At 42.2% G+C, this 27,143-nt stretch overlaps 1 protein-coding gene across 1 annotated transcript in view; it reads left to right on the top strand.

Moving 5' to 3' along the window:
• The window catches only part of ALDH5A1 (aldehyde dehydrogenase 5 family member A1), a 44,699-nt gene extending 18,786 nt beyond the window's left edge, over positions 1-25,913 (top strand). Inside the window, exons 3-10 of the mRNA XM_073566130.1 lie at positions 6,829-6,999; positions 7,861-7,977; positions 8,071-8,214; positions 9,520-9,663; positions 15,184-15,342; positions 17,173-17,342; positions 21,431-21,489; positions 23,629-25,913. Of these exons, the coding sequence (XP_073422231.1) occupies positions 6,829-6,999; positions 7,861-7,977; positions 8,071-8,214; positions 9,520-9,663; positions 15,184-15,342; positions 17,173-17,342; positions 21,431-21,489; positions 23,629-23,834 (1,170 nt within the window). The 3' untranslated portion in view covers positions 23,835-25,913. The remainder of the gene's footprint in view (positions 1-6,828; positions 7,000-7,860; positions 7,978-8,070; positions 8,215-9,519; positions 9,664-15,183; positions 15,343-17,172; positions 17,343-21,430; positions 21,490-23,628) is intronic.
• The last annotated feature ends 1,230 nt before the right edge of the window (positions 25,914-27,143 follow it).

The raw sequence follows: 27,143 nt of genomic DNA on the forward strand, positions 1-27,143 counted from the left end.
TCTTGAGTGGCCTTTCCTCTCCACATGCCTACAGAGGTATGGCTTTGGTGATAAGTTTATAAAATGGGTTAAACTATTATATATGAAACCCAAGGCAAGGCCCGTATTATTGTGAATAAATCCATGTCTGAGTCCTTTTCATTACATAGGGGAACCCGTCAGGGGTGCCCCCTTTCCCCGGCCCTCTTTGCCCTTGCGATTGAGGCACTGGCAATACGCATAAGGTCTTCCCCCTGGCATTAAAGGTATAGATATAGCGGGTCGGGTAGATACCATAGGTTTATACGCAGATGATATGGTGATATTTATGGATGAGGCGGAGGAAACTTTGCCTCAAGTGATTGCCGCCATAGATGGATTCAGTACATATTCGGGCTTATATATAAATTGGGAAAAGTCTGCCTTGTTACCCCTGTCCCATGCCCCGATGTCTCGACTAGCGGCTCTCTCCTCGTTGCCTATTGTATCTAGCTTTAAATACCTGGGGGTTCATGTATCCCAAAACAGCACGCTCGACTTACAACTTAATATTTGCCCACTGTTGGAAACTGGTCAAAGTTAAATTTGCAACCTGAAGCAAATTACCGTTGTCTGTGGCCGGACGCATCAACCTGATTAAAATGATATTACTTCCCAAACGTAGCTATTCCCTTCAGCACAGTGCCGTAACGGTACCCAAGTCCTTTTTTGTGAACCTTAATTCCCAGGTCACGTCATTTATATGGGCGAAAAGTAGGCCTAAACTTAGGCCTAAACTCAAGTTGTCCACTCTGCAGAGGCCTAAAAAGGGAGGTGGGGCGGCGCTGCCAGATTTCTTCTTATATTATTTGGCTGGGCAGGCTAGAGCCTTAAGTAAATGGATGCCGGGTAATTATCTTCCTAATTCTGAAAGTCACTTGCTTCACGCTGCAAGAACTGATTGTCCACTGGGTTTCCTGGAGTTGGAGAGGCCTGGTGTCCCTCGTTTACTGCCCCTACTCCGTCTGGCACGATTAGTATGGAGGCAAATTGAGAAAGTGATTGGATATGGGGACATTATAGCTGAAATGCCCCTATGGGAAAATGCATATTTTTCAGTATTACTAAGTCACCCATCCACTGATTTTTGGACTCAACATAATGTCTCCTTGATAGGAGACTTGTATGATCATGGGACCTTAATGTCTTTTGAGCAGATACAGGCTAGACATGAGGTTCCGAGATCTCAATTTTTCCGCTATTTGCAACTAAGATCTGCTCTCCAGTCGCACATAAGGAGTACAGGTGGGGGCCGTGCCATTTCATCCCTACCATTGATAGGAATACTTAATTCACAGGATCCCCAGGGCCTTATCTCCTCTTTATATATGTACATGCTGTCGGTGGGAGCGGAATCTGCCATAAGTTCTGTTTAAAGGGAAGTGGGAACGACTCATCCCTAATACTCAGGGAGAGGAGTGGGAAGAGATCCTGGAGTCACCATCTGCTAATAATAGAATGATACAGTTGTATATAATAAACCAATCATACTTGACTCCGATACGACTTTCCAGGATGGGTCGATTCCAATCATCAGAATGCTTACGATGTCACTCACCAGATGCAGATTTTATTCACATGATATGGCAATGTCCCATTACCCTACAGTACTGGAAAGAGGAGACGTTATTCTTGTCATCACTGGTGCAAACTCCTGTCCCTCTTGAACCACTGGTCTGCTTGTTTGGGGTATGAGAGGAAGAGATTTGGGGTCACCATGTTGGGATCTTTCTACGTGAGACACTGTTTCTGGCATGGAAAGTATTGGCATTACGGTGGATTGATAGAACTTGGATTGATTTGGTAAATACGATTGTCCCATACGAGCGCACATTAAATTTGAAAAAATCTGGGAGAAGTGGAATTCTTCCCCTCTCACTTTGTGAAATGGAGACATAGCATGTGAGACTATATAGTGCAAGGTAGTAGGCTGCGACTTAATAGATAGTTGACGTAGTTGTAGTTTAGTTCAGAAACCCATAATTAATCTATGTTATATGAATGATACAATAAAGGCCTGTGAGATATGATTGATGCACATGCTCATAATGTATAGCCTAGTGTTCATTATATATGCTTGTTGGATTATGCATTGATCACTCATATATTAATAAGAGTGTTTAATCCTTGTTTAGTATTCAACAAAGAGACGATAATATGTATGCTCTGCACAATGTTCACAGGCAAATATGTATGTTGTACATTATATCCTTTTCTTGTTTGAAGTTTAATAAATGAATTTAAAAAAAGAAAAAATGCACAACAAAACAAATGAGTAACGAATGGGAGGAAACTGGAGTCAATGTCTGTGACCGAACTGTAAGAAACCGCCTAAAGGAAATGGGATTTACATACAGAAAAGCTAAGCGAAAGCCATCATTAACACCTAAACAGAAAAAAAACAAGGTTACAATGAGCTAAGGAAAAGCAAGCGTGGACTGTGGATGACTGGATGAAAGTCATATTCAGTGATGAATCACAAATCTGCATTGAGCAAGGTGATGATGCTGAAACTTTTGTTTGGTGCCGTTCCAATGAGATTTATAGAGATGACTGCCTGACGAGAACATGTAAATTTCCACAGTCATTGATGATATGGGGCTGTATGTCAGGTAAAGGCACTGGGGGAGATGGCTGTCATTACATCTTCAATAAATGCACAAGTTTATGTTGATATTTTGGACACTTTTCTTATCCCATCAATTGAAAGGATGTTTGGGGATGATATCATTTTTTTTCAAGATGATAATGCATCCTGCTATAGAGCAAAAACTGTGAAAACATTCCTTGAACAAAGACACATAAGGTCAATGTCATGGCCTGCAAATAGTCCCGATCTCAATCCAATTGAAAATCGTTGGAAGTTGAAGAAAATGGTCCATGACAACCTGCAAAGCTGATCTGGCAACTGCAGTCAGAGAAAGTTGGAGCCAGACTGATGAAGAGTACTGTTTGACACTCATTATGTCCATGCCTCTGAGACTGCAAGCTGTTATAAAAGTCAGAGGTGGTGCAACAAAATACTAGTGATGTGTTGGAATGTTTTTTTTGTTTGTTTTTTTCATGATTCCATAATTTTTTTTCCCACAGAATTGAGTGATTCCATAATTTTTCCCCTCTGCATCGTCTAAAAAACTAACCATTACTGACTACCACATTTTTTTGTTCTTGATTTCTTTTAGTGTTTCTTAAAGCCAGAAGTTGCCATTTGAATTGACTTTAGTTTTGTGCCATGTCTGTGATCTGCTTTTTTCTACAAAATTAAACAACTGAATGAACATCCTCCAAGGACGGTGATTCCATAATTTTTGCCAGGGGTTGTAATTGTAAAGAACGATTTTGCAATTGTTATGTATTAATATCGGTTTGTTTCTCCATTATGGGAACAGGGCTGTGGCCTTCCATCTCCCAACATACTGAATGTGAAATGTTCTTCTAGCTGCTGTTCACCTTTTATTATTCTCATTCATCAGTATAATTGTACTTATGTTTGAAGCATTGTCAGTTACAATAGCAAGAACCTGTTCTTTTTTTGAGGTTATAATCTTGCAGAACTTTTTCCACTAAGGCCTGGAGAAGCTGGCTGCTGTGATGAGCTTTAGTATCTTTTACTGCCAGCGTCTTAGTAACAATTTTTTTGTTGTCACAAACATATCGAACGTTGATGGCAAAATAGTTCACTCTGTGACGTGTGCAGGCATCCATTTTAAGAAACAATGCTTTCTCTTTCCAGAGAAACACCAAGTTTGCGGGCCATTTCTCCATTAAGAGCTGTAAAAGCTGGTGGTGCAAATAATAATGGCACACTGTCCTTCACAACAAGCTGTATGAGCTGTCTTTTAAACATATCTGCTGTCATTGTTACAGTAACTTTGTCACTTACAAAATATCTTGTAACTGATGTTTGAGACGCTCTTTCCTCCTTTGCCTGGTGGGAAGTGCTGGTCTCTGGTTTCTTGGTGCAGCTGTGATCTTTTTCAATCACAGCTTTGTAAACTTCTGGGTAGCAGCCTTGTAAAAGTCTTTTTAGATTGAAAGCTCTTGAAGGAGTATTTTTATCACTGCCTGAGTATGCACTGATTTTGTCATCACAGCATTTGTTTTCATCTGGGTCACTTAAACGCTGACACACAAAATGTTTTTTATCTTGAATCGCTGTGAAATGCTCAAATACAGCTGACTTCATAAGATGCTTCTTAGACTTATATTAGTTATAATTTGATAATGGGGGGTTGGGTTGTGTATAAGAGGTATGTCTCAAATATGTATGTTAAAACTGTGCGTGCCTTGTCTTAATTTTGCAAGTTAAAACTGTTTAATAAAAAATAATCTGATTTAAAAAAAAATATGCTTTTGTAACATTTTGTAACAAATAAGTAACCAAAATAAGGATGAAAAGGAAAGCTGAAGACTTTGGAAGCAAGCCAGGGGGAGAGGAGCGAAGGTTAGAATTGCACAGCTTATCTTCTATAAAAATAAGCAGAACAGAACACACCGACACTGGATACAATATATTGTTCAATTAAAAATAATAGCAATAATAGTTAATACTAAAATTATTAAAATATATCACCAGTGTCCAGTGAAATCAGTGATAACACACTGTTTAGAATAAAATACACCAACCACCAATCAAGACCTCTATCCCAAAGAAAACCAGACAGAGTGTAATTATTAAATTTTTTATTATATTTGCATTATACAAGTGGTTATATTAAAAACCAATTAAAACAAAAAAAGTGCACGTATAGGGACAATATAACAATGTTCAAAAAAAGAATAATAGGACCCGATTGTTATATCAGAATAAGTATACCACATATATTATAAAATGACCATTTTCCAAAGGGATAATAAAAAGTGCAAAAATTACATGAAATTATAATATAATATTAAATAATTACCACACATAAAAAAAGCCAAGTGCAATGTGCAAAATTGTCACATAACAATATTATACAAAATCACAAGAAATTATATATATATGTGCATTTTAAATACATGTGCCTCTTAAAAACACATTTATATGTATCAAAAAAGATTTCTTTACATATCCAAAATAAAGTGCAAGGTGCCTGTGCAACAAAAGAGGTATACACATGTGAACAAACAGTGCCACTTATAGCTCTGGAAATAGGCACCGGGGAGCTCGTGATAGGGACGTGGTGACCCCCTTTAGGTAATGAATTGTTTGTTACACCGCGCTATATATGAATAATTGCCTATTTCCAGAGCTATAAGTGGCACTGTTTGTTCACATGTGTATACCTCTTTTGTTGCACAGGCACCTTGCACTTTATTTTGGATTTGTAAAGAAATCTTTATTGATACATATAAATGTGTTTTTAAGAGGCACATGTATTTAAAATGCACATATATATAATTTCTTGTGATTTTGTATAATATTGTTATGTGACAATTTTGCACATTGCACTTGGCTTTTTTTATGTGTGGTAATTATTTAATATTATATTATAATTTCATGTAATTTTTGCACTTTTTATTATCCCTTTGGAAAATGGTAATTTTATAATATAAGTGGTATACTTATTCTGATATAACAATCGGGTCCTATTATTCTTTTTTTGAACATTGTTATATTGTCCCTATACGTGCACTGTTTTAATTGGTTTTTAATATAACCACTTGTATAATGCAAATATAATAAAAAATTTAATAATTACACTGTCTGGTTTTCTTTGGGATAGAGGTCTTTTGATTGGTGGTTGGTGTATTTTATAAAAATAAGCAGGCAATTGAAAATAATAAGTTAATGACTGATCAGAACAGACATAGACAAATACTCATAGATGTAGGCATGATGGAAGTGCAGGTGTGCTGAGGCTCTACACAGAAGTAGGGCCTGTAACACTGTATAAGTGCTGGAGCAGCATCAGGCTTGTAAGAACATGATTCTGCTTCCCGTAATCCGTTCTGCTTGTCTGTAACTGTAGGTAGATTTGTCTTGACAGCAAGTTGATTTGAAGACTGACTTAGTTGTCGTGACATTAGAGCAGTTTTTCACCCCCAAAATTTACATTTTTAGAAATGAGTTATATTACGTGTTTTGTCAATGGCTACATACGCATCAGTTTCCTACCCAGCTATGGACTCCTGACGACACACACAGCATACAGCTTATTCATCAAGCAAAAAGAGTTGTATTTTTATCTGCAGCTTGTTGTCCTTGTGCTAATAAAAAGGCATCAAAATGCGGTGCAAATCAGTCATGTAACAGGTATGAGCATTGCCTGACGGACCCATTAACTTATATGCCAGGAACATGTGTTTTGTTATTCTGGCAAACGTGATGAAAGGTATAGCCACCGCCTGAGTGTGAGCAGGGCACTTTAGAAACAATTAAAATTGAAATGTCACCTTTGATCAAATTTTTCATGTTGAGGTGGACACAAGGTAAATGTGGCTGCAGGATGGAATAAAACGTCCTTGGTGTAGGGTTGTCGTTTTTTTTTTTTTTTTCGCCTCTCCCTTGTGGAGTTAATTAGTAAGTACGAATGGGTGTGATCTCAGTAGATGCCAATACTTAGATTGCTAATATCTCTGCAACGGAGAGATGAAATGTAAAAAATATATATTTTGTTCTGCAGCCGCTATTACGTCATGTGTCCAGCTCCACATTTGGTAAAAGATCTTCTTTAAGTGGTTTCTCTTGGCATTTTTATACTTTACAGAAGCAGAATGATAGAACTCTCTGGTATGTCCTGCTTTTAGTTTTCTACCATGAGGAGTTCTGATTCCTGTTGCCCTTTGTATCTTTTATGTTATTATAATATTTTTTTCCTCTTATAGGGAAAGCCTACTAAAGAAGCACTTGGAGAAATAGTCTACGCAGCAGGATTCCTTGAGTGGTTCTCAGAAGAGGCACGTCGCATATATGGAGATGTGATTTCTGTTCCCATGAAAGACCGCAGGGCAGTAATCCTCAAGCAACCTGTTGGCGTGGCCTCCATTATAACACCAGTGAGTGGTAAACTATGTGTCAGAACATCTAAGTTAATATAATCTGTGTGCATTGATTCTTGTTACATCAGCTCCTTGGAATAAGATTAGCGGCTGAGCATCAGATACTACGTGGTCGGCTTTACTGATGGAGTCAGCTGGATTGATGGCTTTAGTCTGATGTGTATGGCCACCTTTCGGCCATGTGCACATGCGGTGGGCCAAAGACACGTGCAGGTTTTGTTGTGGGTTTGCACCAGTGCGATGGGTGAAATCATTAGTGAATTCTGCAGAGAGAAAATGTGCACGGAATATTTCAGCAGTGTGTGAGCTGGTACCGTATTATGCTGCAGATTTCAGAAATTTTTTTGGATTATAAGATGCTCTGGGTTATAAGACTCACCCTAAATTTTGAGGAGAAAAATAGGAGCAAAAACTTTTTTTTTAATAAAATGGTGGTGCTTCTTATAATCCATGTGTTTTATTGCTTACCGGAGGTGGTGGCTGTGGTGGTGCGGGGTCCCAGAGTCACTGCTGGAGGAGGCAAGAGTGACGCGTTGCCGCAGGCTGGGATGAGGGGGTGTCCGATGCTGCTGCGCTGTGTACGTCAGTGCTGCTAGAGGCTCTGCCGACATTTTGTGAAAGGCCAGAGTCCCCGCAGTTCTGTGGTTTCCTGTGCGGTGGACTCCGGGAAAATGGCCGCCGTGGGGCGGCGCATGCGCAGATGGAGGTCACGGCACCAAGATCTCAGGAGAGTCAAGATTGGTAATTTTTACTTTATATGGAATTCAGAGAAGTAGATTAATGGAAGGAGACATTAACTTGGCCATAAAAGCCTTTGTGCTTGATCCATCCAGCTGACTCGCTCTTTCTCCATCCCAGTGGAATTTCCCCAGTGCCATGATCACCAGGAAGGTGGGTGCTGCACTAGCTGCCGGGTGCACCGTAGTGGTGAAGCCAGCAGAAGACACCCCATTGTCTGCCCTGGCGCTTGCAGAGGTAACTATCTCATGGAAAGGTTTATTATCTGTATTATGTAATAAATCTCCAGTGTAGTAATGCTGCCGTCCTTCTCTTTGATGTGTTTTGTAGCTCGCTCACCAGGCAGGGATCCCGGCAGGAGTATATAACGTTGTGCCGTGTTCCCGGGAGAAGGCTCCAGCGGTTGGAGAAGTTCTCTGCACAGATCCATCTGTAGCTAAAATCTCTTTTACTGGGTCCACTGCAACAGGAAAGGTAAAGAGTTTCCCTACGTCTGTCATATAGGCACCTGCCATGATTGGGATTATGCCTCAAACATTAGGAATAAGCAGTATATAAATAGGCCAGTGTTTACACCCAGCAATTAATCTCGACAATGTGTCTCCATTAAAAACGCTAGGGGGTCCTCTCATCAGGACCTTCCTCGACCCACTCTTACATTGCACTCATTGCTTACTTATAAAATCCAATTGCTGCCATATATTAATCAGCATACAGCTTCTTAAAGGGGTAGGATCTATCCACAGGTTATTTGATGACTGTTTGCCAAAACCAACATCAGTAGCCAGAATGGGGGGGTCTGGTGACCTCTGCTTGATTGTTACTCTGCAGTCACTTATATCTGTTTAGACCGGTCATGCACAATTCTGTGCTTACAGAACAGTTGTCAATACGATCGGTCTGTGTGCATAAAGTATCATTTTATCGTTTACACTTTTGCTGCCAATTATTAGAACGATTTTTTTTTTTTTTATAAACCGGCTTAAAAATCATTGCATTCAATGAATGATCAGTTTTGCTGGTTCGCTCGCCTCAAGAGAAATTGTTCTGCTAACTGAATAGATTTTCTTGCAGTCACCCAATACACTAGAAACTGAGGATGAAAATGCAAGGTTTACTGGTTTCGAGGGTTTTTTTTTAATATTTCTTAAGTTCTTAAAGGGTTTGTCCAGAATTAGAAAAAATGTTAATTCTTTTGCACCTGTTTTTTGTCTAGTTTTCCTCCTTTGCGCCCAATTCATTAATTCATTATTCTACTTGCGCCTCTATTGCCTTGCATGCGCCATTTTGAGTAATTGGAGTTGGTGCCTAAAACATCAACTAACACCAAAGGACAAAAACGGAAAGTGACTTACAAAACCCCGCAAATGATGAATCTGGGTCGATGTTTTATTTATTTTCAGAATCCGCAGCATGTCTGTCCATCCACTACATATATCGCAGTGCAGGATGAGCTGCAGTCCCATGTACAAGTCCATGAACAGATGTGGCTGCCATTGTCTCTGGAATATCTAATGTGCCAGTGTAGCCGATCTCTGATCTGTAGTGATCCGCTATCATTTAATTAATCATTATTGTAAAATGTCTGGTGCAGGTTTTCGTACATGGGTCAACACTGGCGTCATCAATTGTGCATCCGAAATAACATAATTTTGCAGATTTCACTGTTATTAGACCCAAATTCCTGCCCTTGCACATGTAACTTGTTATATGAGATGGTGCATGTGGCACAGATGTATCTTTCTTCCGGTGTGACTGACGGCTTATTCCCATGTGCAGATTCTGCTTCGATATGCGGCTGATTCGGTGAAGAGGGTGTCTATGGAGCTGGGTGGACATGCCCCATTCATCGTTTTTGACAGTGCAGACGTTGACAAAGCCGCTGCAGGAGCTCTTGCTTCTAAATTTCGCAACTCTGGGCAGGTACTAAAGTTATGTAGCATCAACTAGTTGTATGTCTCTGCATTAATAGTGATTAACCCTGTGCATCAAAACTAAGGAGGATTCATTGTTATAGCCTTCCAATCACATCCATAGTTGTGAGCCCCGGTCCATTGGCCCAAGGGCCTGTTATAGAAGGCCGATGAAGGGGAATATGTTAGAATCTGTCATCTTTCACCTACTTTTCCTGACCCGGCTTTCCGGAGGTAATCCGCATTGTAGCACATGTCAGACTAATTGCCTCATGACTCTGGTCATCCAGTGTAGGAAATGGTGAAATAGACGGTTATTATTAGACACTTTTTAGGCCTGTTTCACACTTCAGTTTTTGTCCATCAGTCAAGATCCTCCGTTTTGCAAAAAAAACGGATCCGCTATTTTGTTTGGCGGATCGGTTTTTTTCCCATTGAGTTGCATTACCGGCGGATCTTGACGGACGGCCATCCGTTGGATCCGTTTTTTTTGCGGATCAGCCAAAATTTTGTCGTCCGCCGACATGCCCGAACGGAGCATGTAACGTTTTTTCACACTGCGCATGCCCAAAAGACTTCACTCAGCCTGAAATTTAACCCTAAAGTCTGTTCTGGTGCCTGGAGAAAAAAAAAAAAAAAAAATTCTCTCTCTCTCTCTCTCTCCCTCTCCCTCTCCCTCTCCCTTAAAATTCTTCATTCATCGGATCCGTCAAAAAAACGGTCCGGTGGCATCAGTTAGCAGCGGTTCCTTTAAAATTCTTCATTCATCAGATCCGTCAAAAAAACGGTCCGGTGGCATCCGTTCACATCAGTTAGCAACGGATCCGCTTTCCGCCATTTTGGTGGATTTTAACTAACACAAAAAAACGGAAGTGTGAAACACGCCTTACCAAGCTAATTCTTCTGTTTTTCTCTGCTTTATGCAGAAACAGGAAGTCTCTTTTATTGCGTTTATTATCCGCCTCTTCACCTCCTGACTCAGCTGCTCCCCCCCCCCCCCCACACACACACACACACACACACACACACACACACACACACACACACACACACACACACACGGGACTTTTGCAGTGACTTATGAGTCATGCAGGGAAAATTGCACTCCTGTTTCTACATAGAGCTTAGAAGGATTCAGCTATTCAGTTTTTAATCACGTGTTGTCAGACCTAATGGAGAAGAAAAGAATTAGCTGGGTAGAAAAGCAAAATGAGCAATTGTAAGTACACAGTGCTGTATAATATGATGATTGCAATATAATAAGAGGATAAAAACTTTGATGGGAGGAGGAGGGCTTCTTTAAGCCCTGTTCAAATGAATGAGTCTGACCTGCAATTCCAGTCACAGCCACTACTAAATGTATGGGATTGTGCCTAGTGAACAGTGACTGATTTCAGTCTGCTGATCACGGGGATTGCCGGAAGTCAAACTCCCACTAATCTAATATTGATGACCTATCCTTAACATAAGCCATCAATATCAAAATCCTGGAAAACTTCTTTAACCCCTTAGTGAGCCAATTTGGTATCTAATGACCAGGCCAGTTTTTACAATTCTGACCACTGTCACTTTATGAGGTTACAACTCTGGAACGCTTCAACATATCCAACTGCTTCTGAGATTGTTTTTTTTCGTGACATATTGTACTTCATGTTAGTGGTAAAACTTTATTTATGAAAAAACTGAAATTTGGCAAAAATTTTGAAAATTTTGAAATTTTCAAACTTCAAATTTTTGTACCTTCAGAGAGTGGTGGCACACAAAATGGTTAATAACATTTCCCACATGTCAACTTTACATCAGCACAATTTTGGAAACCATAATTTCTCATTTTTTCCAACAAAATTTAAAAAAAACTTTTTTTTAGGGACCAGTAAAGCAATGTGGAAGGAAAAAATGAACATTTTTACTTTTTTCACAAAAAATTTACTTTGGAACCAATTTTTTTTTTCACAAGGGAATCAGGAGAAAATGGACCACAAAATTTGTTGTGCAATTTCTCATGAGTACACCGATACCTCATATGTGAGGAAAAGCCACTGTTTGGGTGCATGGCAGGGCTCAGAAGGGAGGGAGTACCATTTGACTTTTTGGACGCAAAATTGGCTGGAATCAATGGTGGAGCCATGTCGCTTTCGGAGACCCCCTGAGGTACCTAAATAGTGGACACCCCCCAATTCTAACTCCAACCCTAATCCCAACCCTAACTTTAGACCAACTCTAACCCTAATGTGAAAATGTAAATAAATACATTTTTATTAATTTTATTATTTTTGCCTTACTAAGGGGGTGATAAAGGGGGGTTTGATTTTTACCATTTTTTTTTTATTTTGAGAACTGTGATAGGAAAAATTTCCTATTGTAACCGGGTGCTGGCCGGTAAATCTCAGCGGGCGTACTGCGCATGCGCCCGACATTTTCTCCTGGAAGAAGACACCGGTGGCCCAGGGGACTTCACCGGGGACGGGGGGATGCAGAAGGATCCAGGGACAACGGAGGTATCCTCTGATGTGTGCGATCACATCAGAGGAGAGAGAAATTAAATGGAAACTGACCCAAATCATGTTCTCTACCCCCGGTAGCGGAGACCCCCGGAGTAATTCAGACTCTGGGGGGGCGCGATACCCTTATTCCTCAGCGCCATTAATTAACGGCGTTGTGGTTTAAGTACCCTTAACTGCCGCTGTTAAAAGGTGTATCAGCGGTCGTTAAGGGGTTAAATAAGAAATCTAGCAGAGAATAACGTGCCAGGCCTAAAGCTAGAAATGCTCAGAAATTATTATTTTAAGAACCCCAACTCAATTGACTTATTTTTTATGTACCTTTTATAGACCCGATTATAAGCCAAGGCACCTAATTTTACCACAAAAAAACTGAGAAAACTTATTGACTTGAATATAAGCCTGCACGGCATCCTCATCCCTGTCCTGGTAAGCTCGGCATCCTCATCCGCCGTCTGGGTGTGCACGGCCCCCAGCAGAAAAAACGTTAAAAAAAAAAAAAAAAAAACATCCCACTTACCGTCCCTAATTCGCCCGCTAGTGAAGAGAAATGAATATTCATTGCCAGCGCAGTGAATATTTATATCTCTTTAGCAGCAGGCGCAGGACTTAGCCGCAGCCGCCGGCTCCTGCTTTCTGTGACCCACTGCTCTGCCGCTCCCCCTCCATCTTCTGGGACCATCATTCGAGTATAAGCCAAGGGGGCTTTTTCAGCACAAAAAAAAGTATATCCTGTAGTTTACTTTTTAAGCTGTGTAATTGGTTTTGTTAAAATTGTAAACACAGGCAAACCCATCAAATTTTGAAGCAGAAGGCTCTCCGGGAAACTCTGGTATTGTTTGTTTTTTTGGGGGAGGTTTTTGACTTTGTTCTCCTTTTTTACTTTTGTTTTGTTTCACTTTATGATGAAGAAACTACTAAAGGTTTTTTTTTTATTTTTATTTTTTTGGTGGCTATTTTTCAAGCAAAAACAATGATGAAACACTTCAAAAGACGTCTGGGTGTCCTCCGGGTGTATTTTGACATTTCCATTGATTTGTATTGTAAAATACAGAACATCTTTACATTTTTGGTGCAGAGAATAGAAGAATGGAAATGTCACACTCCTTCTTGCTGTTTGGCGTTTTTAGAAACATGAAGCGGTTAAAAGATTTTTAATAGTGTGAACATGTGTACAGCAAGTCGTTTTTACATAGAAATGTATATACTCGCGTATAAGCCGAGATTTTCAGCCCATTTTTTGGGCCTGAAAGTCCCCCCTCTCGGGTAATACGGGAGTCATATACGCCAGGGGGTCGGCGGGGGAGGGGGGGACGAGGGTGTCAGATCGTACTTACCCCCCTGGCACGTCTCTGCAGCCCCCCCCCGCTTCGCCTACAGTCTCCCTTCAGTGGTACCACTCATTAAAGTCATGAATATGGGCATGAAGGAAGGAAGGTAGACCGTGGGAGAGGCGGGAGGGGGGCTGTAGAGACCGTGCCAGGGAGGGGGTAAGTATATGCAGTATTCACTTGTCCCCGGTCCATCGCTGCTCGCTGCTGTCTGACGCGTCCTCTGTCAGTGACGTTAAGGCAGCAGAGGGCGCGATGACTTGGTTAGTGCTGAACGTCACTGACAGAGGACCCAGCAGAGAACGGCGAGCAGCGATGGACCGGGGGGGACAGGTGAATATCTTAGGTGTTGGGTCCTGAGCAAGCGGCGACACCGGCACCTGTCCTCCATAGCGCGCCTGTGTCCCTGCCTGCTCAGGACCCCAACAACGGAGCGGTATGTCTTTTTTTTTTTTTTTTTTTTATGGGGGCATAATCTATGGAGCATCTTATGGGTCAGCATATGAGGCATAATCTATGGAGCAGCATATGGTGCATAATCTATGGAGCATCTTATGAGGCATAATATATGGAGCATTTTATGGGGACATAATCTATGGAGCAGCATATGGGGCATAATCTATGCAGCATCTTATGGGGAAGCATATGGGGCATTTTATGGGGGCATAATCTATGGAGCATCTTATGGGGCCATACCTTTATGGAGCAGCATATGGGGCATATTCTATGGAGCATCTTATGGGGCCATTATTAACCTTTGTGCAGCATTATATGGGGTGTATTTTGTATGGAGCATCTTATGGGGCCATCATGAACTGTATGGAGCATTATATGGGGCTCCTGATTCAATATGGATATTCAAAAACATTTAACCTATTGATGTCTAAATTAATTTTACTTTTATTGGTATCTATTTTTATTTTTGAAGTTTACCAGTAGCTGCTGCATTTTCCACCCTTGGCTTATACGTGAGTCAATAAGTTTTCCCAGTTTTTGTGGCAAAATTAGGGGGTTTGACTTATACTCAGGTCGGCTTATACACAAGTATATACGGTGTTCATTCTTTGAAGCATTTTCTGTTTTGTTTTGTTTTTTTGTTTGTTTGTTTTTTCTTTTTGGGGGGCTATTTTCAATGCACAATCTGCACAAAAACGACATTGTGTGCTCTAACCTTAACATTGAAGCTAAAAACCATTTATTTAAAGATGTTTTTTCTTTACTTTTTTTTAATCATCAGCATATGTTTGGAGTGTGTCTTTTTTGAGCTTTTCATATTTTTCTTAATTATTTAATGTTATTACATTTGGTGCTCTTTTTGGACAGTCTCTTTTTCATATACTCAGATGTGTCATGAGGAGTAATTAGATTGGTAGTTACTGCCACACTATAACCTGGGAAGCAAACCCTAAGCCTCCAATATTAACCTTTGGGATTATCTCATTCACTTCTACATGATACAGGTTCTCCTTAGTTTGCACCTTCTCACCTGTTTGTTTTCCACCTTTCTCCACCATTCTCTTGCTCTAAAACCAGAGCTGTCAATCAAAAAAGGAGAATGGGGGTGAGATACGCACTTAAATGTTTGGCCACACCAAGTGTACCCTGAGCCGCCATGCTTGGTTTGAGCAGTCATTCTGTGCAGACTTCCTTTAAGCCACAATAGCGGTGTGTTACTGACTCTGTATGTCTTCTTTCCAGACTTGTGTATGTACAAACAGATTCCTGGTTCAGAAAGGAATACACGATGCCTTTGTGAAAAAGCTGTCGACACTAATGGGAAAGGAGCTACGTATTGGAAATGGATTTGAAGAAGGTGTGACCCAAGGACCCCTCATTAATGCGCGAGCTGTGGAAAAGGTAATGGTGTACAGGGTAATGTCTTGAATTTATTTGGCCACATGATGTTTGTAGGACTATACACTCCCTGACAGAAGTTATGTTGCTTATCCTTGTTATGTAAATAAAAGCTTATAACCTGACGTTAAATTCATCCATTGGTTGTATAAATTATTCTTTTGAAAGCTGAAACCCTCCGAAATGTGGTTTAGGTTAAGAAAATAAATTGCCATCAATGCAGAAATATTGATCATTTTAATGGACACAGAATGGTCAGATTTTGGCAACACAAAAGTTTTGTCACCCACAGAAAGTGATATTCAAAGAAATAATTAACTTAAAATACAAATATATGTTGCATAACATTGGTGAATGAAGTTGTGGTGCTATTAGAGTCATATTTATTTTGTGTGACTTCCATGAGCTTGAAGGACTGCATCCATGCGGTTCAACAATGACTCATACAATTTATCAATGAAGACATCAGGAATAGCAAAGAATGCAGTCTTACATGCCTCCCAGAGTTCATCTAGATTCTTTGGTTTTGTCTTCCAAGCTTCCTCTTTCATCCTACCCCAAACATGCTCAATGATGTTCATGTCTGGTGACTGGGCTGGCCAGTCTTTGAGCACCTTGATCTTTTTTGCCTGGAGGAACTTTGTTGTAGAGATGGATGTATGAGATGGAGCACCATCCTGCTGCAGAATTTGACCCCTTTTATGATTTGGAATATAAGTAGCAGCTAATACTTCTTGATATGTTAGGCTATTGATATTGCCTTCCACCTTGCAAATGTTTTGCACACCCTCAAACTGAATGTAACCCCAGACCATGATCTTTCCATCGCCAAATGTAACTGTTTTCTAGGTGTATTTTGGATCCATACCGGCCTCCAGTAGGTCTCTTGCAGTATTTGCGGCGGCTGTGGTGTAATTCTACTGAAGATTCATCAGAGAAATCCACCTTCTGCCACTTTTCCAGCATCCATCTGTTAGCAGGCTGTGAGACTTTGCAAATGCCACATGGTTTTTTATTTGCCTTTTGTTTAGTGCTGGCTTCTGGGCACTGATTCGACCATGGAGGCCATTTCGAGACAGAATCCTACAAACTGTTCTAGTTGACACAGGGACTTGAGGTGACCAGGCCTGTTGGAGTTCTGCTGCAGTGGAAGAGGGGCTTGCTTTGGATTTTCTAACCAACAAATGTTCCTCCTGAGCAGTTGTCTTGCGGGGGTCTGCCAGACCTGGGCTTGTCAAACACATCTCCAGTCTCTTCGAATCTTTTTTTAATTCTTTGTACTTGACGCTGAGACACATTAAAGGTGCCATCCACCTCTGCAGTGGATCTGGTCTTCAGCCTCTTGATAATCCAGGCTTTGGTCGCAGGGTGGATTTTTGGCATGTTGGCAGAGCTCAAGTTGCAGCTCAAGTGAAGGTCTGGGGTGCTGGGTTTCTTTTTATACACACCCACTAATTAACTGATCATTTACTGAGCACAGGTGAGGATGTAAACTAGGATTGGGTGCATTATATGACCAGGTGACAAAACTTTTGTCTTGCCAAAATCTGACCATTCTGTGTCCATTAAACGATCAATTATTTTCTTAACCTAAACCATATTTCGGAGGGTTTCAGCTTTCAAAAGAATAATTTATACAACCAATGGATGAATTTAATGTCAGGTTATAAGCTTTTATTTACATAACATGGATAAGCGACATAACTTCTGTCAGGGAGTGTAGAAGGGGCCCTGACAGTCTTTGGCGCCCATCTTTTTCTTACTATAGGTATATTTAAAATCTAAACTTTAGATCTTAGGAACAAACTCAAATCTATATTGATGTAACTGTAGGTTGAGCACCATGTACAAGATGCGGTTTCTCAAGGGGCACAAATTGTAGCTGGAGGCAAGCGATCCAGTGTTGGAAAGAACTTCTATGAGCCAACCTTGCTGAGCAGTGTTACCACGCAGATGCTTTGTGCTAGAGAGGAAACATTTGGACCTCTAGCTCCCGTCATCAAGTAAGAAAGCATTTAATTCTTCTTTCTAGTTTAGAGGCTCCAGTATGGCTTCTGACAGGTCACTGATCCCTCAGTGGCCTTCCCCCTAGTTTACATAATGAATAATATATATATATATATATATATATATATATATATATATATATATATATATATATTATATTGGGGGGAACAAAAATCACCTTCAGCAGGCAGGCGGCGACTACGCTGCAGCATGATCGCATGTATAATGTGCATTTCTTTTATTTGCTTGTATAAATTCAATAAAAAAAAGTCTCAAAATGGCGCCGGCTGCATCTGCGCAATAGCACCTATCGGAAATCCAATAGGTGCTACTGCACAGGAGCCTGCGGCGCCATCTTGCTAGAGAAAGAAATTGCCTTCTCCAAGATGGCACCACCTGCACAGTAATATCTATTGAATCGCCAATAGCTGCTTTTTTTTTTTTTTTTTATGAATTTATGTACCGTATATACCGTATTTTTCGGACTATAAGACGCACCGGACCATAAGACTCACCCCAATTTTCAGAAGGAAAATAGGGAAAAAAATAATAATGTGTCAAATGGAGGTCCATCTTACAGTTCGAATTCAGCTTACCTGGGAAGGGATGCGGCACAGGTGGAGGAGTAGTCACAGGGGTCATTCAGTGGTCCAGGCTCGTGCGGTGGCGGCGTTGTGCTGGGGCAGCTGCGCTTGGGCAGGGGCAGCTGTGCTGGGGCAGGGGCAGCTGTGCAGACGAGATCTGAACCCGCGCATGCGCCGTCCCCGGACCGGCGGCCATCTTTCCGGCGTCCATGTTCCCGGAGGCCACCGCAACATGGCGGCGGCCAGCAAGGGATGTGCGGGGGCCTCCGGGCTGCGAGGAAATGCCGGCGGAGCCGCCGCCCCTGCACCAGAGGCCCACCCGCTGCCACCACCGCACCGCAGAGCTCCGGAGGTGAGTATATTACGACCATAATACGCACCCCCCACTTTCCCCAAAAATTTTTTTGGGGAAAAAGTGCGTCTTATGGTCGGAAAAATACGGTACTTGTGTATAAGCCGACCCCCCCCCCCCCCCTTTATTTTGCCACAAAAAACTGGGAAAACTTATTGACTTGCGTATAAGCCTAGGGTGGATAATGCAGCAGCTACTGGTAAATTTCAAAAATAAAATAGATACCAATAAAATTAACTGAGACATCAGTAAGTTAAATGTTTTTGAATATCCATATTAAATCAGGATCCCAATCTAATGCCCCATACAGTTCATGATGGCTCCATAAGATGCTCCATACAAAATACACCCCATATAATGCTGCACAAAGGTTAATAATGGCCCCATAAGATGCGCCTTAGAATGATATGCCCCATATGCTGCTCCATAAAGCTTATGGCCCCATAAAATGCTCCATAGATTATGCCCTATAAGATGTTCCATAGATTATGCCCTCATATGCTGCCCCATAAAATGGTCCTTAGATTATTCCCCATATGCTGCAGCTGCTGCTGCTGCAAATAAAAAAATTACAGTCTCCGTCACCCCTGGCGCGTCTCTGCAGCCTCCCTGCCTCTCCCACGCCTTCCTTCAACGGTCATGTGGTACGCGCATATTCATGACTTTAATGAGCAGTACCACGTGACAGCTGAAGGAAGGAAGAGCTGCCGGAAGACGCAGGGGCTGCAGAGACCGTGCCAGGAGGGGGTGAGTATATTCACCTGTCCCCGGTCCATCGCTGTGCCCGCGCTGTCTTCCGGGTCCTCTGTCAATGACGTACAGGCAGCAGAGGGCGCGGCACGCACTAACCATGTCATCGCACCCTCTGCTGCCTGAACGTCGCTGACAGAGGACGCGGAGGACAGAGTGGCTCGCAGTGATGGACAGGTGATTATCGCATATACTTACCCCCTCCTGGCGCGGTCTCTGCAGCCCCTGCGTCTCCGGCAGCTCTTCCTTCCTTTCAGCGGTCACGTGGTAACGCTCATTAAAGTCATGAATATGTGCATATTCTCATTACTTTAATGAGCGGTACCACGTGACCACTCAAGGAAGGCATGGGGGGCTGCAGAGACGCGCCGGGGGGTAGGTATGATCTCTAACACCTGCGGTCCCCCTCCCTCGCCGACCCCCGGTATATAACTCGCGTATAAGCCGAGAGGGGGACTTTCAGCCCAAAAAAATGGGCTGAAAATCTCGGCTTATACGCGAGTATATACGGTATATCACCAAATAAAAGAATTAAATGTATACTATACATGTGATCATGCTGCATTGCAGGTGTCGCCTGTTAAAGGTGTATTTTTTTTTTTTTTGTTTTTGTGGGTTTTTTTTTTTACAATATATACCGTATAATATTCATTATGCAAACTAGGGTGCAGGTCAATGAGGGATCAGTGACCTGTCGGAAGCCATACACATCTATTTATATAATTGCCTTGCAATGTTTTAATTTCCTGTTCTGTCCGTATGTCACTGTATCCCAGAATTCCTAGCGGAGGAAGTTCACCGACCGCCATATTGGGACACTCAAGTGATGGGTGTCTCAATATGGAAACTGATGCTGGTACCAACCTATTGCGCGGTGCCACCAGCGGAACACCGTCGCAACACACACTATACGCCGTACGCACCACACAGGCAAACACTCACTCACTCTCACACTCACTCACTCTCACACTCACTCTCACACTCACTCACTCTTACACTCACACACTCTTACACTCACACACACACACACATTGACACTCAGACTAACACAAGTACATTCACACTCAGACTCGCACACTCTCAAACACTCAGTCACACTCAAACTCAGGCACACACACTCTCAGACTCACGCAGCCTCTTGCGCAGTACCACCAGTGGAACACCGTCGTACTGCGGAGGAAGCCGGTCACATTAAAGAGGCTTTCCCACGAACGAAAGTTAATTTTAAAAATTGTCTGTGTCTGACCGTGTACGGAGCATACCACATCTCCTGGGCAGGGGAGGAAGTAAAAGACAATACTGACATTAGAGCAGGGGATCACAGAGGATTCATTTTGTGACGTAAAATATTTCACTGACTGTTTTTAAACAATATTTTACCTCACAAAATGTATCCTCTGCAATCTCCTGCTGTAATGTCAGTATTGTCTTTTGCTTCCTCCCATGCCCAGGAGCTGTGGTATGTTCTGTACACAGTCAGACACGGGGGAGACGGCTAAAACGAGGATAGCACAAGAGGGGAGAACACAGCACAGGAAGGAGAGAGACAGTACTCACACACTCACATGGGGTAGACGGGTCAAACAAGAGAGCACAGACTGGAGAAGTCAGCACATGGGGAAAGAGAGAATGGATAGGTGGGTGAGCACATGGGGGGGAGAGATTCTCAACTCTGCAAAGCCTGCCCCCATCGTGACATAACCGCCCTCCCGATGCGATAGCATCCGGGCCTCCATCTAGTGAACACAGAAGCAGAGAACCACGTGAAGACCCCCCCACAGGCCGCACCTGAGCACGAGCATAAACAACAACGATTTCATCACCCAAGATAACATTGTAATCAATATAACGGTGCCAACCTGACACTCTGTAGGTTACTCGGCACAATCCTGCTGACAGGTTCACTTTAAGACCAAGACTGTACATGCCTGTCCTAAGGAAGGAGGTTCCGCTCGAGTAGGGAGCGCTTAATCCATTGAGGCACACGTGACTGAATTAATGAATTTGATGCACCTTTTACAACTTTTGTACACCTCTGACAGAAATTTTACTTAGTCAGCGACTGAAATAAATTATTAGCCAAATTTATATCACCAAAGTGTCGTAAATCCTAATGAATTAGATGGACGGGCTTCCCTGTGCCTCATCCACCCATTTTGTTGAAGTTGGCCAGTACTAGTGTAAAAATGCTATATGCCTCAACTTCAAACTTTCTGACATCAGAACGTATTTTATGCCAATAAACTGGTGGAAACGCCAGCATGAAGCACCATACATGTGGAAAATATCCTTAAGTGAAAATAGCAGAAATGTCTGTCACTTGCTTACCGTAACAGAAATGGGCTGTTGTCAATGATAAATGTCGTATCTTTTTTTTTTTTTTTTTTCCTATTGCTAGGTTTGACACAGAAGAGGAAGCTGTTGCAATTGCAAATTCAGCCAATGTAGGCTTGGCAGGTATGATATCGCTCATAGTGAAAGAGTTTTGATGTAGATATTGATAGATAAAGTTATAGTCTACATCTACACTGATCAGTCATTTTATTTCTTTTTATATTAAATATACTATTAGGCTATGTGCCCACGTTTCAGAAATGCTGCGGAAATGTCCGCAGCGTTTCCGCAACTCCCCGCCGAGGGTAAAAATCAAAGGGTTTTGCAAGCGTTTTTAGCTTGCAGAATGCTTGCGCTTTTCCAGGCGTTTTGAAGCATCGCTTGGAGAAGTGATTAACAGGTTGGTCACACTTATCAAGCATAGCAGCATGAATAGTAAAAGAATGTTAAAAATAATTTAAAAAAAATAAAAAACAGATAACTTGCCCTCTGTTGGCCCCCAGAGTCCTGCCGCCTCTCAGCGACGCTGCCGGCATCTTCCGTTCCCAGGGATGCCTTGCGACAATGACCTCTGATGACGTAGCATCACGCGAGACCGCTACGTCATCAGAGGTCATTCGCATAATGCATCCCTGGGTACGGAAGATGCTGGCAGCGTGGCTGAGAGGCGGCAGGACTCCGGGGACCGACAGAGGGTGAGTATATCCCTATTTTTTATTTTAATTCTATTTTTTACAGGAATATGGTACCCAGGGCATGGTGGGCATAGCCACATGTGTAAAGTGATCGTTTCAGTGCAATCCTATGGCGGGAATCGCCGCAATTTTGCATAAGTAATGGACATGCTGTGGATTTTACCGCTATGCGATTCCGCAGCGGAAAAATCCGCAGCATGGGCACACCAGCGTAATCCCGTAGTATTGCATTGGGATTCGTTTTATTAGCGTTTTTAAGCGTTTCCGCTGTAGCAGAAACGCATAAAAAAAGCAACGTGGGCACACAGCCTAAAAGTTCCGTGGCCATTATAATGCAGCTGGAGGACCTTCTACATGGGGGTTTTATCCAGTGGAAGGATGTAGTGATGGGATAGAGAAACAAAAGGGCCCTTGTGCATGAACATTGTATGGGCCATTTGCAATCCAATCGTTCTGCTATTATAGAAACTCCTTGCTGTTTTGGAGGTGTTGGGGTATGTGCACACGTGCCGAACTGCTGTGTGGAATTTTCTGCAACTCTTGGCAGGTCAAAATCTGCGTGTTTTTTATGCGGTTTTGTGCGGATTAGGCCTGCGCTTCTACACCTGCGGATTCCTATAATGGAATGGATGTAAAATTCTGCGGAATCCGCACAAAGAATTGACATGCTGTGGGGAAAAAAAATGCTGCCTTTCCGCATGGATTTTTCCGCAGCATGTGCACAGCAAATTTTTTTTTTCCATAGATTAACATTGTTTTGATACACACTTGCGGATTAATTGCGGATCCGCAGCGGAAAATCCACTGTGGATCCGCAATAAATCCACAACGTGGGCACACAGCCTTAGGCCTGTTTCACACTTCCGTTTGTGACCATCAGTCAAGATCCGCCAATTTGAAAAAAAAACGGATCCGCCATTTTTCTTGGCGGATCCGTTTTTTTCCTCATAGACTTGCATTATCGGCGGATCTTGACGGATGGTCGTCCGTTTGATCCGCTTTTGTACGGATCCGCCAAGATTTTGGCGTCCGCTCAGCGGCCCGGACGGAGCATGTAACGTTATTTTGTTCTCCGGATCCGCTATTTACTAAATTAACCCGCATTTCTGTCTGGCTGCTGGATAAAATATTCTCTCCCTCACATCGCCGATGCTGTCCCGCGAGATCTCTCCTCCACGACAGCGCACCTACTGATGCCGCGACCACCGCCACTGAGCCCACCGTGCCCACAGCTCCCGCGTCACCATGCCCGCTCCCGGACAACGCTACATCGCCGGTATTTTTACTTTTTTTTTTTTCACTGGCGCGGTTCCTTTCATTTTTCAACTTCGGCGGATCCGTACGTCCGCCGATCCGATGCCACCCATTCCTGTCAGTCCGCCTGCGGATCCGTTTTCCGCTATTTTGGCGGATTCGGACTGACAGGAAAAACTGAAGTGTGAAACAGGCCTTAGTGGGTCCCCCTTTCCTCTTGGCTCCTGTGTCGCTGCACCAATGATATGTCCACTCCTGGATCTAGGTATGATACGATGCAGATCTTGACACACAGACTTGTCTGTCTTTGCAGGTTACTTCTATTCCCAGGACCCCGCACAAATATGGAGAGTGGCTGAACATCTAGAAGTTGGTATGGTGGGGGTTAATGAAGGATTGTTGTCATCTGTTGAGTGCCCATTTGGTGGAGTGAAACAGTCAGGTCTTGGAAGAGAAGGATCCAAATATGGCATTGATGAGTATTTGGAAACTAAATACGTTTGCTTTGGAGGTCTCTAGCAAGATATGATGTGACCATTCTAGACAATATATTCGGTGTCCTTGTGCCACATGGAAAGCTGGTGAATACATTTGACTTCTAAACCTGACTGCATGTCGGTCCTGTATTAATAGAGATTGATCTTACCTCATGTGATCTGAGAAGGAGCCAAGCTCTAGTTTCTACAACCAACACCACTTTTCCAGTGCAATATATAAGGTTTATTGACTGCAATGGTATTTAACCTGATTAATTGACATGTTGCATGAGTGTAAATAAGAGTTAGATGACTAGAAATTCTGTTGAAATCTCTAATCCCATCTTATCTGGAAAACGCTGGCATACTGTGAAAACTACTCATCACTTCAAATTTGATGTTAACACTAATGCTCAGCATTAAACAATATATTCTGCACTATTTGAGATCCACATAAAATAGGGACTGAAACTCTGATTCCAGGGTTATCAAAACTACAGCCAGAAGCCCAGTAAGTGAAACATCACTGGAATCAGATCAGTCTATTACTTTAAACTGCCATCATATTGAGGGGCCTAAACTTGGTGACAGATTCAATATAAAGTCAATTAAATGGGGTTTCCACTTAACACGTTCTGTAATCTAAAATAAGAGATGCGGCTAGTACCTGCCAGCTCCCTGCTGCTCTGGTGTCTGTGTTTTGGCTGCAGGGATGACATCATGTTGATTGTGCAGATCACTGCTGCAGCCAATCAATGAGCTTAGTGGCTATGCAGGTGTAGATCGCATGAGCCCCTGAGCTCAGGGATTAGCTGCCAAAGTGGTGCGGGTTGTCTGTTTAAAGTCCAAGGCCCTAGGCAGTGGTGAGGAGCCAATTGAGGAGAGTGGGCTCATAATATCAGTCTGTATTTTACATTACAGCAAGCATTTGGAGTCCAGATTTCCTCTCTTCTAAAAGTCTAAACCCCTTTAATGCTTATCTTAATACAAAAAAAAGCTATCAATGCTTGTCTGTTTCCCAAAAAATTTGGATTGGTTTAAAGAAAAGCAAATTTTTTCAAAAAAGTGCAGTGACATGATCAACATGGAGATGTTAGTGGTGGTCTATAGATCTAAAATAGACCATATTTAGCCCGAAACAATAGAACTTATCACCAGCCAGATTTATGTGGTCCTTGCTCGTCATTGGGACTTATGGCAGTCGACATCTGACGGTCCACAAAAGTCAGCCAGGTGCTTGGCAATCGTGGACAGTGAAGCAGGTCACCGTTATGGCTGACATTAGAAACTGAAAAGCTGGACCTCATTTTCTGATACATTGGAGTACTACAACGTGCAGTAAGTTGAGCTCCGTCCCATGCCCAATAGTATTATATTCCATATGACGGTCTCCCTCGTGCCTACAGTGTGAACAGATGTGTGTTTATGTAATGCTGTATATCGTCTATACATAGAATCCTCATTGGAAGTGTTGGGGTTTATCATCGCTAATACAAGCACAACATTTAAGGTCCTCTTTTATACTGATGAGCTGAGAATATAGGTCTATAGAGAGTTTTCCTCAGAAATCCTATGTTATGTAAGGTTCTATACCTACAGCTTGACTCTTGGACCATGTGAGTGATTATGGGCTCTGATATGCTTTCTCCCCACCAGCACTGTCTGTGTATTCAGGCAAATTCAATTAGCACAAACTTGATTAACTATATACAAGCAACTATTTTTCTGCATCCTACAATGGCACTTTTCAGCGCTAACTGATAAAAATGTGATTATCTCATTCCGTGTAGATGTGACTGCATTACACATCAGAAGTATATTTTTCTGTACTCTATACTATACATTACTGTCAATGAGTTTGTATGTTCTCCCCAGGTTTGTGTGGGTTTCCTTTGGGTACTCCATTTTTCCTCCCATGCGCCAATTAAAATACCAATTAAGAATTTAGATTTTGAGCCCCAATGGGGACAGTGATGAAAAAATCTTTGCTACAGAATATGTTGGCGCTATATCCTCAAACATTATAAATGTATAATGATTTATTAATGAATACTTGATCTGACCTTTTGTGGTATTGTAATGTCCTCCAATGTGATCATGATTAATAAATCGTTTACTGAGATCTATGATTTCATTGCATTTATTTCTCCAAAATGAATGTGCTTTTTTGAAGAAATGGCATTGTACAAATGGTGAGTGTATAAAATGATGTCTTCAGAATTCCTATTACTGCAGCATTAATGTGGTTATTGCACCAATGTGTCCGTCCATTTAGAAAGTGAACAATTGTCCCTCTTCTGACACCACTAAGAGGGGATAGACCATTTTCTCCAATTGCATTAAGGGCAGTTTCGTACGTGTAGTGACAGTTTTCTCACATACCGGAGACACTGACACGTAGACACATTCTCATGAATGTGTCTATGCAGATGTCAGCGTGTTTTCACGGACCGTGTGTCCGTGTGCAAAACACGCTGACATGTCCGTTTTTGTGCAACAGCACGGATCACACGGACCCATACAAGTCAATGGGTCCGTGTAAACACGTACCGCACTCGGATGCTGTCCGTGTGCGTTTTTAAAAGTCAAAGGGTTACATTAAACAATTTTTCAAACATGCGGACAGCACACGGACATACGGATAGCACACGGATGACCTCCGTATGCACACGGACACGGATAGCTCCGGTACCGGTTTTTCCGGTACCGGAATTATCTGGACGTGTGAAACTTCCCTAAAAGGGACACTGCACTTTTAACTTCATTATATGAAAATCCATCAGACTTACAAGCTACGGCTGCTATGAGTACATTGAAATTTTGCACTTCCACTTATTATAGGTAACCTAGCGTAAACTTTCCCTTGGAGGCTACACCCACTTTATATATCGCTTTCCAACATTGAAAGCCATGAGACATATTGTATTACTAAAATAATGCAGTTTACATTCATGAGTAAAGGAAATCTAAGTTCAACGCCATAAATTGTGTATATGCTCATGTAGACCAGTGAAAGGTGAACTCGCTGGTATATTCACATTGTCGATCTGTTGTCCGAATCTGGATGAATACACTTTTTTTTACGGTTATCAAAGTGGTAAGTGCAGTGGGCGGCAGAATGCACTTAACAAAACAATGCCTCCTTGGGTTAACATTCTGGCCACCTCCTTCTTTCTGTTGACCATTTTTTGGTGTCATGCATCGGGGTCAGGAAATTGTGTGCACGCAGTGGTCTCCTCGCTTCTGTGCGTTAACCTGCCTTCCTCAGGGCACAGTCTCCAATTTGTTAATCTTTCACTGGGCTCCAAGTGCATATAAACTATTTAGGGGGGGTCAAACGTACTGGCATTCC

The sequence above is a fragment of the Dendrobates tinctorius genome, unplaced genomic scaffold (assembly GCF_039654945.1).
Source record: "Dendrobates tinctorius isolate UK_male_01 unplaced genomic scaffold, ASM3965494v1 ptg000004l, whole genome shotgun sequence".
NCBI classification, from domain to species: Eukaryota; Metazoa; Chordata; class Amphibia; order Anura; family Dendrobatidae; genus Dendrobates; species Dendrobates tinctorius.